General features: G+C 39.7%; 1 protein-coding gene across 7 annotated transcripts in view; it reads left to right on the top strand.

Annotated features, from left to right (window-relative positions):
* LOC137078947 (utrophin-like) overlaps window positions 1-13,326 on the top strand; it is a 303,830-nt gene extending 290,504 nt beyond the window's left edge. For 6 of the 7 annotated variants that reach the window (XM_067446798.1, XM_067446800.1, XM_067446799.1 and 3 more), the window contains 6 exons: window positions 2,077-2,301; window positions 4,146-4,365; window positions 6,948-7,017; window positions 7,113-7,199; window positions 10,213-10,238; window positions 12,017-13,326. In XM_067446798.1, coding sequence (XP_067302899.1) covers window positions 2,077-2,301; window positions 4,146-4,365; window positions 6,948-7,017; window positions 7,113-7,199; window positions 10,213-10,238; window positions 12,017-12,025 — 637 coding nt within the window. In that variant the 3' untranslated portion in view covers window positions 12,026-13,326. The remainder of the gene's footprint in view (window positions 1-2,076; window positions 2,302-4,145; window positions 4,366-6,947; window positions 7,018-7,112; window positions 7,200-10,212; window positions 10,239-12,016) is intronic. The other variant, XM_067446802.1, reaches the window with a different exon arrangement.
* Window positions 13,327-13,533: the final 207 nt, after the last annotated feature.

Here is a 13,533-nt window from a genome sequence, read left to right on the forward strand (position 1 = left end):
ATGCTGTTACTTTTCTAAGCAACATCATTTTGATATTTTTCTGGTGGATAATGCAGGCAAGGAAAGTCACGTATATAAAGACCAGAATATCATAAACAATTTTAGGAGGGTTTTTGGACCCACTTTAAATTAGGTTGCCTTAACTACTATGCACTAAAATGTATGTAATAATTTGATACAATGCACTTATTGTGTACATAGATATTTTTACATTGTACTTACATTTTAAACATCTGTTATTAATTTCTGTAGTTACATTTGTACTTACACAGATGGCACTTCCCTTACACCTAACTCTACCCTTAAACTTACCCATACCACCACACCTGTCCCTAACTTTATCCTTAAACTTACCCACACCACCACACCTGTCCCTAACTTTACCCTTAAACTTACCCACACCACCACACCTGTCCCTAACTTTACCCTTAAACTTACCCACACCACCACACCTGACCCTAACTTTACCCTTAAACTTACCCACACCACCACACCTGACCCTAACTTTACCCTTAAACTTACCCACACCACCACACCTGACCCTAACTTTACCCTTAAACTTACCCACATCACCACACCTGTCCCTAACTTTACCCTTAAACTTACCCACACCACCACACCTGTCCCTAACTTTACCCTTAAACTTACCCATACCACCACACCTGTCCCTAACTTTACCCATAAACTTACCCATACCACCACATATGTCCCTAACTTTACCCTTAAACTTACCCACACCACCACACCTGTCCCTAACTTTACCCTTAAACTTACCCACACCACCACACCTGTCCCTAACTTTACCCTTAAACTTACCCACACCACCACACCTGACCCTAACTTTACCCTTAAACTTACCCACACCACCACACCTGACCCTAACTTTACCCTTAAACTTACCCACACCACCACACCTGACCCTAACTTTACCCTTAAACTTACCCACATCACCACACCTGTCCCTAACTTTACCCTTAAACTTACCCACACCACCACACCTGTCCCTAACTTTACCCTTAAACTTACCCACACCACCACACCTGTCCCTAACTTTACCCTTAAACTTACCCACACCACCACACCTGTCCCTAACTTTACCCTTAAACTTACCCACACCACCACACCTGACCCTAACTTTACCCTTAAACTTACCCACACCACCACAGCTGACCCTAACTTTACCCTTAAACTTACCCACACCACTACACCTGTCCCTAACTTTACCCTTAAACTTACCCACACCACCACACCTGTCCCTAACTTTACCCTTAAACTTACCCACACCACCACACCTGTCCCTAACTTTACCCTTAAACTTACCCACACCACCACACCTGTCCCTAACTTTACCCTTAAACTTACCCACACCACCACACCTGACCCTAACTTTACCCTTAAACTTACCCACACCACCACAGCTGACCCTAACTTTACCCTTAAACTTACCCACACCACCACACCTGTCCCTAACTTTACCCTTAAACTTACCCACACCACCACACCTGTCCCTAACTTTACCCTTAAACTTACTCACACCACCACACCTGACCCTAACTTTACCCTTAAACTTACTCACACCACCACACCTGACCCTAACTTTACCCTTAAACTTACCCACACCACCACATCTGTCCCTAACTTTACCCTTAAACTTACCCACACCACCACACCTGACACTAACTTTACCCTTAAACTTACCCACACCACCACACCTGACCCTAACTTTACCCTTAAACTTACCACACCACCACACCTGTCCCTAACTTTACCCTTAAACTTACCCATACCACCACACCTGTCCCTAACTTTACCCTTAAACTTACCCACACCACCACACTTGACCCTAACTTTACCCGTATCCCACCCCAAAATCAGCAAAAGTGATTTGCAATACAATTTGAACACAGTAAGTACATTGTACTTATTTTTTGATGTAACTAACCTAGATCAAGGCCACCTAATATAAAGTGTTGCCGGGTTTTTTTATACTATATAGGTGGGAATTTTTTGCGCAATTACGTGAGAAAATGTAAACATTGAATGTTTCTAACTCGTTCTCTCTCTCTTGTTCTCTAGGGATGAGGAACATACTTTAATCTTGCAGTACTGTCAGACCTTGGGAGGGGAGGGCTCATCCTTCAGCCAGCCACAAACTCCCGCCCACCTCTCCAGGAGCCCCGCCCACAACATCCACAGCCCCTCCTACCTGCTCCAAAGCCCCGCCCAGATTCTGCAGTCTGTGGAGAGGGAGGAGCGAGGAGAACTGGAGCGAATCATAGCACGACTTGAGGAGGAGCAGCGGTAGGTTAACTCATCTGTCGTGTAATATGTGATGTAGGTCTGTGGTTTATTGGTTGTTGTCTCTCGTCTTACCTCCCTCTATACTCTCACTTTTCTACAGCTTTACACGCCCTTCTTTTTCAGATCTGAGGTGTGAATGGGAGGTTTGGGGGGGATGTCATGACACTTTAAGATGATCGAAAGTCCCTATAAAAGAAAGTCAATTTACTCTGAGGCATATTTGCAACATTTCTGAGCAGCCATTTCGGTTATGCAAGACTACATCCTTTCTACTTGAATGGGGAAATATTAAAATCTCAATCTTCCTGTCAAACTCATATTTCGTAACATATTTCAAAACGGCAACAAAATCAGTCATGATCTGTCTCATACATTATGTTTCCTACACTCAAAACGCATATAAAGTGTGTATATCAGGTCAGTCAATTCAATGTGCATATGTGCAGTCTTAAGTAGTGATCGACCGATATATCAAATTCCCGATATTTTCCCGATATTTAAGCATTTTCCCATAATTGGGTATCGGTTTTGTAATATCGGATTCACCGATAAATGGCCCCATCTTGTGGATGTTTGAGAATTGCATACAATCGTGCCATTAAAGGACGTCTGAGGGGAGATGAGTCAACAACGGTGTTCAAAGGTAAAATAGCCTGCATCCCTTAATTAATCAACTTTGTTTAACATAACAGTAATGCACAATTGAGATATGCACAAATATGTTATGAGATTATATTATGTAGTTATGTAGTTTAAACTTGGCACTAGAGACAAACTCACGGAGTCAGTCAGGTAATCCGTCTTGTCACAATACAGACGTAACTTCACATGAATGAAATTAAACAGCCATGAATGAGAGCATGTTGGAAATAAAAGCACCAAACTTATTTCTCTCTCTGTGTGTTTATGCTCAGTCTCGTTCAGCCGTTTACTCACCAGGTTATTTGTTGCTCTAGCAAATAGGCTAGTCACTGTATGTAAACAAACCGACTCGCTTAAAACTCCTTAAATTATATTAACGTCTGCTATATAAGATTTATATAATAAACAATATAATAATAATTAAATTAATTACAGCTCAGTGAAAATGAATTATCTCCGTGAGACGTGTAAGTTAAACGCAGAGATGAAAACAGCGCTCAGTCATCTGCATTTCACAGACCGACACAAATATTATTAAAGGGTTAGTTCACCCAAAAATGAAATTGATGTCATTAATGACTCACCCTAATGTCGTTCCACACCCGTAAGACCTCCGTTCATCTTCAGAACACAGTTTAAGATATTTTATATTTTAGTCCCAGAGCATATGTAGTCGATGCCCACTTCACTGTCCATGTCCAGACAGGGAATAAAAACATCATCAAAGTAGTCCATATGAGACATCAGTTAGTTCATTAGAATCTCTTGAAGCATTGGAAATACATTTTGATCCAAAAATAACAAAAACTACGACTTTATTCAGCATTGTCTTCTCTTCCGTGTTCCTTTAAAAAGATTCAAACGGTTCATGAATCAGTGAATCAATCAATGATTCGGATCGCCAATGTCACGTGATTTCAGCAGTTTGGATCGCGTTTTTGAGGAACTTCTTGAGCAGTTTGAGCTACAAGCTCGTCTGTTTGATCGAACCACACGAGCCAGTCTTCCCTCCCCACATGCATTAATGAGCCTTAGCCCATGACCCTTTCGCAGGTTCACCACTGTTCTTGTTGGTCAAACATACTGTACAGTTTTTGCAAAATTATGCAACACCATGGCCAACATCTATACATTATCGATAAAGCCAGAAACCAACCTTTATATAGAGCATATAACCATTGTCTCTGTTTCCCTGTGGTCAGGAACCTGCAGAGGGAGTACGAACAGTTGCGGCAGCAGCACGGTCAGTCCAGCGCAGGAGCCGCAGCTGTTAGTGGAGCCCCTGAGGAAGCTGACCTGTTAGCTGAAGCTAAACTCCTGCGACAGCACAAGGGACGTCTGGAGGCCCGCATGCAGATACTGGAGGACCACAACAAGCAGCTGGAATCACAGCTTTACCGACTACGTCAGCTGCTGTATCAGGTAACACACAGACTAGTGAGTTGTCTACCTAGAAGCCATTTAAGGTATCAGAGGTTTGACACATCTGCCTTTCAAAGGCTGAAATACACTACATGACTTTTGCCAGGATTTTTGCAGTCTTTAGAAATCGACATTAGTTGTCTTCAGATTTCCACAAAATATTGTGTAATGTCTGATGGGCACAGATTTTGATGATTTTTTTATTTTTTTTCCAGTCTGAGGACATCATATTTTGAGCATTTTTTTTTAGAACACATTGTTTTTATACGTCATTTGTCAAGATATTTTCACATATTATTCTACGACATACAATGCATAACTGCAGAGTTATGGGACTACAGAGGTGGTCGAAGACCATAAACATCATCATGCTGAACATATGAACTCATCTACTTTAACAGCGTTGTTTTGTTTATAATTGCACAAACTATTCTTAACCTCAAACTTTCTAACTCAAACTATTCCAACTCAAACTTTTCAACTTTGGTGTGCCTGTTCACACGAACATGAATGTTTGGCATCAAAATTCAATCTAAATTTTTCTGTTCAGAACAACTGCATTGCAATTACACTTCTCTGACAGTAGACAGAGCTTATAGATTTTAAATAAAGACTGTTGTGTTGTCATTGTTGACAAGTGTTGTCATAAGCTTGACAACATTGAAGTTGTGCGGTCATAGCACAGCTCATATAAAAAAACAACTTTAGCTTCATACTTCTGACAATTGAATTTAGGCTTCAACATTCATATAACTTAAATTTACTTGTGAAGATTATCTTGATGTGTAAGAATCATAAACCCTTGTTGATCATAGAGCTGATTTTCTCCAATAATGCCAAATGAAAGATCCTATTGTGTTTTTCTCGAGGGAACCGGGGTAATACTAACTTCAAGGCTGGCCTACAAAAATGTCATTACTGCAGCGCTTCATTGGAATAAAGCTTGAATCTTGTGTTGCCAAACTTTTGACTATAGAATTAAAGCCTTGCATCTTATTCTGCGCATAGAGCTGCCCACTTAATGCTCTTTGAATATGAATCAGACTGTCCCTGGGGTTTAAAGCTGAGACTGACATTCACCTGTCTGGGGTTCAGTTCCAGCTCTATTGCGCTGTATAAACTGCTATTGTTTCCTCCTTCAATGGGCTTCATGGTCTAACGGGAAATGCCAGCGAGTCCAACAGCCGCCAATAGTGTTGTGAATCAAGCACAGGGGTTCAATGAGCCCTGATTTAGAGTAACAGTAATTTATTGGGTCTCCTGAGGGCCTGATTCACTGCACTGAGCCTCAGTTTGCCAGATGGTGTTGTCAAAGGCTCTTAGCTAAATAAACACAATATAACTTGATCCAAAAAGGCAAACGAGACCTGTCATTCCAGTCTGACATTTCTGGCCACCTTGCTGTGACCTAGAGGAATATTTTAAGGAATTAAGACTTTCGTTGATGACGATATTTACCTGAGTGTGTTTTTGTGTTGGTTTATACTTGTCATAGACAGATGACTCCCAAAGCTTCTTATATTCTTCATTTAATCAATCAATTCAATTTGAATAATAAGACACTACAGGCTGTTACAAATCAAATTAAATCAACAAACAGAAAGCTGCATCTAAAACAGAATTGAGATGTATTTACACTGCAATAACAATTGCATACATAATGCTATGAGATTTTTAAAATGAAATAATACTTTAAATATCAAACTAAAACAAAAGCAAGAAGTAATGGAGTCATTAGGGCAACTGATTCGTTTAAGTGGCTGATTGATTCAGGAACAAAGCAAATGATTGTCTTTTTCGAATGGGTTATTGAATCATTGATTCGTTCAAAAATGCTAATACTGAGTTCTGTTGCGGTTTGGTTTGAAACTCTTTCTGTATCACAGAATATCACATTGCAATCTTGCTGATATTCAGGGGGAAAACAGCACTCTTGTGGGATATTGCTTTGCTATTCACTGATCAGGCATAACATTATGACCACCTTCCTAATATTGTGTTGGTTCCCCTTTTGCTGCCAAAACAGCCCTGGCCTGTCAAGGCATGGGCTCCCCTAGACCCCTGAAGGTGTGCTGTGCCACGTCTGATGCTCACGTGCCACTGTTGTTGCTTTCGGCGGCGGACAGGGGTCAGCATGGGCACCCTGACTGGTCTGTGACTATGCAGCCCCATACACAACAAACTGTGATGCACTGTTTATTCTGACACCTTTCTGTCAGAACCAGCATTAACTTCTTGAGCAATTTGAGCTACAGTAGCTCATCTGTTCGTCATCAGACCACACGAGTGATAATCAGTGTTATTCACTTCACCTCTCAGTGGTCATAATGGTATGCCTGATCTCTGTACTGTATATAGAAATAGAAGACAAAAATACATTAATTTTGGGGTCTTCCTTGCTGCATTTTACTAGGCTGCATCACACAAATCATTTACTTGTGATACTTGTTTGTTTTTGCATAGTCACAGACCTACACGATAGTTACAAGTGTGATATTATCATAGACGATATATATCACACACCCCTAGTTTTGTAGGTCTTTCATTATCAGTTTTTAAACTATGCCTGTCTCTCTTTCTAGCCTGAGTTAAATGGCACGTCCTCTTCCGGCTCTCTCCATCAGAATATAGCAGGACAGCCCGAGCTCCCAGGTACACACACACACACACACACCACAAGGTGATTATACTGAGGGCTGACTTCTTTATGTAATAATCTGTTGAGTATATTCTATGTGTGTTCTCAGATGAGTTTCTCCGTCAGTGTGCTAACAGTAACTCTGATCTGGCTGAGGTTATGGAACAGATTAACCACAGTTTTCCTGCATGCTCTCGTAAGTCTAATGCTCTGACTTTCCCGCTATCAATAACGCAAGCTAATACTCGGCTGTCTTCTGGGTGTTTGAGCTCCTTCCTTCTGTGTTTCCTAGCATGTATTGAAGTCTTTTGCTGCATTCCGGTAGAGTGTCGGGTCTGAAAGTAAAATTCCTTTCAATTTTCTTCATAGAGAAACCATTTTTGAATGAAAAGACACTTCAGCCAAATTTGTTTAATTGCTAAATTAAAATGCTGTACTACACTACCCATAATCCTGAAGAGAAATCCACCAATCAGTAGTCACTGTTAACTTTGTGAGCAATAATTAATTGCATTTTGAGCCAAAGGTACTTTTGCTAATCTTAAAGGGATACTCTAGCACTTTTTCATATTAAACTGTTATTCCCTTAACTAAGACGAGTTGATACATCCCTCTCTCGTCTCAGTGCGTGCTCTTAATCTCTCTGGCGGGCGGTGATGATCTGATAGCATTTAGCTTAGCCCACTAAGCCCAGTTCATTTACTATGGTACCAATAGTGAATGAACTGGGCTTAGTGGGCTAAGCTAAATGACGAGAGAGGTATGCATCAACTCGTCTCAGTTAGGGGAATAACACAGTTTAATATGAAAAAGCGGTAGAGAATCCATTTAAGTTGGTATAGCTTGTGGTTAGGCACATGCTCAAACCCCTTTAAAACTCTTCAACTAGACCTACCTGACCAGCTCACTACCTTAGAATGGCTTTTCTCAGTGGTAGTTGGTTTGGTCTAGGGCTGCTTTAGTGTGTTATTTTTTTAAATGCCTATGAAGAAAATGAATGTGAAAAACACTTCCAGAACCAGCGCCTGCTGAAAAAGTTAGCAGTCAGAGTTGCTCCTCTGTGCACACTCTACTATATACTTCACCTGTACATGCTTTTCTGTATTATGTAAGCTAGAACTGGAACATGCTAACATGCCATTTTTGGTGCTGCATTTGCATCTTAGCATTAGCGTATAGTTACAATCTTTTTACTTCTTTTTAGATTTGTAGTGATGTGAAACCCTCCATTTCATCACATCAGTTGTCAACACAGTGAAAAGAGTAGGAGAGAACACAACAGTTGTGTGTGATCCATAGTTTTGTTTGCTTTAATGGCGTTAACGGCATCACAGGTTCTCATAAATGCATCCTGCTATTCATAATTGCACTCACCAAAATGCCCTGTGTATGAGAGTTCACAGTGCGTTACGCAAATACACACAGCTCATTTTAAATATATAATTTAATGCATATGCAAGCCGATTTCATTTGCATCAAAAAATATGTGAATGTGCATTTGCATATTATTCCTTTTATTCCTTGACGTTGAATCGTGGAAGCGGTTTGATGAATTAACACACTCACAGTGAGGGTGGATGGCGTTCAGGTTGTCTCAGTCGCGTGATAACTGCTCATTGAATAAATCGGGTGATTGAAAGCCTGTCACTCCATCAGCATCACAAGGGAGGCCGAACACTCGAGACTTTCAAGTGTTTCTGCGAGTTATCAACTCACTGAAGTGCCGGCTGAACGTTTGAAGCACTCGTCTCAGGACAATACAACATGATGTCATGAATAATTATGAGACAGTGCCTTCTCATAGGATAAAGCCACGCACTCGCATGAATAATTATGAGTCGCTGCTGACGTTTTCCAACCTAAAAGACGAAAATAGACCAGAATATAACATTTTATTCTAATAACAGATACAATGATCAGATTGTAAATGTTTAAAAAAAAAATGTTTGTTATTACCCACATTCTTTTTGCAGCACTAACAATTTATTAAAGTCGCAAGAGACTCATCAGGGTTTGAAATGAACACCTGCCACCATTCGAATGCATATTTTTTTGTGTGCGGTGATGGGTATTATTGCTCATCTACCAGCCATTGTAACGGCCAACCTGTATAACATCGCCAATTTGCTTTTGGCAACCATACATGCTTGAAGATGCCATCCAATTATGTAATGCATTGCACTGTATTACAGACTAGCCCTGGGATGTAGGATGGACAGTGTGCAAATGTGCTCTGTCCTGTTCTCATTTTCTTTCACTTATCAATCTAAACCCTGTTCAGTTTTTTTTCCATTTTTTTTATCCTTTAAGATAATTGCTTACTCGGTCAAAGAATAGAAATCATTTATGGTCTCAGACATTTGTCTCAGATAGAAATAGCATACGGCGTGCACTGGGCTTTAATTACTGTATTAGTTTTTATTTCATCTCTTCATAAATTGACTGTAGATCAGCACCACACAACTTGTGAACTTGAATGCTAAAAATCCATCTGAAACCGGTCTGTTTGCCTCTTCCTCCATATAAACCGTGTTTTACAGATATCCCAGACTCTCACTGACCTCACCTTACAGCTGTCAGTCGGCCAAAGACGGCACTCTTCTGCCTTTGAGATCGCTCCCGTTCCTGCAGTCTGAGAACTTTGATTGTGAATTATGTCTGTAATTGCGGTTGTTTCTAAGGGATTTTATGGAACAACTCTGTTTAAACGAGTGTTTTTATTACCTCAAAGTTACTGATAAGATTTTATTGTTATTGTGGAACTTAATTTTGAATTCCGCCCAGACTTTGGCATGCATTGTTAGCTAGAAACTCAGTAAAATATTGATCTTGGCACATTGTTGTTTTACTGCATTGGGCCCTTGTGTGCGGTGAGAGGAGGATGGTGTCTGGGAGGAGATATGGGGCCTTTTCCATGTTCTTTGTTCGACGAGAAAGTTTTAATGAAGGACAGAGGCGCAGGTGATATGAGTGTTAGGAGTCGTCTCACTTGTGTTTGCTGCCGACTCCCTGTAGAGTTCATTAAAATGCTTCGCTCAGTGTTCAGAAGAGCAATCCCAAGAGTCTGAGATTGAACACTCTAAATTAAAAGTTTTGCCTTTGTGGAGAGTCTGCATGTGTTGTTCTTGTCAAGACTGTCTTGGTTAGGATAACTATTAAATTGTCCTAACTGTCTCTCTCTCTCTGTTTTTCCCTTCTGGGTTCTGAAGCATCAAGTGTGTCCTCAAGGCCGAAGGTAAGTCTGGACCACACATCACAGTAAAAACACTCCACAGTAGAGCTGCTCAATTAATCATAAAAAATCACTCTTATTCCTAAACACAATGACAATGGTCTACTAAACATTAAAAACAATCACACCAGAACATTCAGATCTGCAGTGGCACTGTCACTGATCTAGAGAGAGCAGTTGTCATGTATAAGTATGAAACAGCTTCACAAAGTATTAATATTATCAGTATCAATATTTCATATTATCACAGAAGTACTGGGATAAAGGTGTATAGTTATATGCATTGATGTCTATGGTAGCAATCAAAAAAAGAGTAATTCAGAAGTAAATTTAGAAAGTAACCTGATGTTGCACCATGTGTTTGTCATTGAATCAATCATTCAAGATATTTGTTCAAAAACACTGATTAATCCAGTTATGAAACAAGTGAAGTCTTCATGAACGAGTCATTGAATCATTTTAGAGATTTGTTCAAATATGCTGATTCATCCAGTAATGTAACTAGTGAAATTATGAGTGAGTCATTTCATCATTCATTTAACAGATTCGTTCAAAAATGCTCATTTATCCAGTAATTCATTCAAATTCAATACCGCAGAAAATAAATTTTTGTCAGAACCTCTAGTGAATTACGTTTTGTTCAGTTGTAGGAATCATAATCCATTTTTTTAATTTTTTTATGTGATTCTCAATTTATCCAGAACCGTGCAGCTCTACTCCACAGTAATTCTTACTGACCACAATGAAAAAGGAAATAGCTGAGATTGTAACACCATTTTACCCCCAATCCTTTGCACCTGTTTTCTTATCCTATCCACTTTCAAACGGGTCTCTGAAAACACTGGACGTATTTGTTCTCTGCAATATTAGTTTGCTTGAACCAGCTCAGGTGGACACACTATCAATCACGTTTCTGTTAATGAGAACTCTTAATGATGAGCTTGTTTGCAAAGATCCATCACAGCCAATAGACTGGCATCTCCATATGTTGCATATCTGTGATGATTTATTGACTGGTTTTATTTGAAAACTTTTGGTTTGATGTATTTGCATTATCAAAGGTTGGGAATTAAAAAGCCACTTTTATTCAGGAATGTTTCCATTTAAAAGGAGTGGAGCCAAATGATTTTCATGAGGTTGGGTTCTGTTATTGGTTCTGCACTGCTACTGCTAGTTTTAGTCAGACTCACGAATCAGTCCCAAACTCATGAGCTATTTGTTTGAATGAGTGCAATGACTCACTAACTCACTGAATCAAACTGAGTCATTACTCACTCACTCACTAAATGCATTACTTTCATTATGTCCAGCTTGAAATGAACTGTTACTGTGTGTTTTGTGACACCATGAAATCCATAATGTGACTGTGCAAAGTCAAAAAAGTGCTGCAGGAGTCCTAAAAGCATTAAACGATTCCAAATGTAGTCCATTTTGTCTCTAAGTCAGTGTTTTTTTATTGTTGTTTGTTTTTTTTGGTCTGTGGTGTTCGCTTCCACTTTTACAAATCTCGACACATTGTACGATTTTGGGCTGTCCCAGACAAAAAAGATCAACATAATCGTGGTTATTTCTGTGGTTGTGGCTCCAAATTTTGTTGGTCACAATCTGAAAGCCAATAAAAAAAAGTCCTATAGGCTTTTTGTCAAGGGAACAGGCTTGTTTAATACATAATCTCTGCAGCACTCGATTTCATGGGAGGCAGAATTGTTGATACCTAGTTCAATGAAGTTCAACATTCAGCATTATAAACACTTACACAATATATCAACATTTGTGTCCAGGTGATGTGAAGGTTTTCAGCAGAGCATGCCTTCGGAAAGCTGAAATCGCAGGACGTCTCTAACTCGACATGACAAGAAGATTCCCATTCCAGAGATGCAGATTCCCGGCTGTTCCCTAGACAGAGGTGTTTATCCTCGAAACCCAAAGACTCTGGAACAGAACCACACAGTTCATTCGATGGCTATTACTACTGCGTCTGTCTGTACTATGCAAGTGTACATTTGATCAACATGTAGATTGTACGTGAGGTGTATCTGCCCATTGTTTTACTACTCGGATGATTATTTAGGGTTATGGGGGCCATTTATCGTGTAACCTGTATGCTTTTATTTCTATCTTCACCAAGGAACCGCACTGCTACCACACATCTCACATCAGTTGCTGTTTAAGTCAGCACTTTGTCTTTCTACAGACGTGGTTATTCGTTTAGTCGGAAAACGTTGTAGAAATCAGTGGATATGAAGACGAACCGGTCTCGTAATGCTAAACTGTTAGCGCATGTTGCCCCCAGCATTGTTCTGTTGAAGTTTTAGCCTGTTTTGACAGTGTTTGCCGTGAAATGTCCCTTTAAAGCACCGTTTTGACAGTTTGTGCCACTGGCAGCAGCGCACCCGAACCCTCACTGCATTTCTAGAGCGCACACACAGATGATGTACAACACAAACGTTATAATGCGTCGAAAATACCCTTTTGTGCCTATAAAGCATCCATTCCAGGAGAGACGAGTGGCCGAGAGATGCTGTATTTCTCAAAAATCGTGTAGAAAGATTATATTATAAAGACAAATGTAGGAAATTTGGATTTTCAGGATGTTTGGCCCAAGATGATTTATCTTTGTGTAGTCTAGTTTTATAAATAAATGTTTAAAAAAAATAAAATTAGAGAAAGCCATGATTGCCTTGCTACCTCAGACATTATCAATCACTCATTGGTTTGACTGTCGATCAATTTCACTCTCCATTTCCAAGACAAAAGTAAGGACATCGTCCCATCGGTCATTCCACAAAGCTGCACTTGCTTCGTGAGTAAGCTGCCCTGACAATTACATTGTGCTTTTCCCTTGTTTTCCCTCGTGTCCTTTCTACATTTTTCCACATGGTGTATTTGTGGTGTGCTACCTTCAGTGAAGTGTTAGATTTGAACATTACTGTAACACCTGCGAAACATTGTTCTGAAGTTGATTCTGACCTAGTGAAGTCACCGTCACCGATGCTGTGCTGTTCTGACCCGAGGTAGATCGATTAAACCGACCACACTACATGTAATGAGGTTCCACATGTTTTATTCAAAATAAAGTTTTTATAATGAGTGTTTTGTTTTGTTTTTTGTCCTTCTTGTGAGTCTTAATCTAAGTTTGGAAAAGAATGGGAAAAAGAAAGCAAAGTACATGAAAATATATTTGCATTTCCAGACTATTTCCACAATTTATGTAATAGAAAATTTAGAATGTATTAAAAAATAATTGTGTAATTTCATGGCAGCTGTGATTGTAAACCACGACAAAATTAATTTAAGG

This window comes from Pseudorasbora parva, chromosome 6 (assembly GCF_024679245.1).
Source record: "Pseudorasbora parva isolate DD20220531a chromosome 6, ASM2467924v1, whole genome shotgun sequence".
NCBI classification, from domain to species: Eukaryota; Metazoa; Chordata; class Actinopteri; order Cypriniformes; family Gobionidae; genus Pseudorasbora; species Pseudorasbora parva.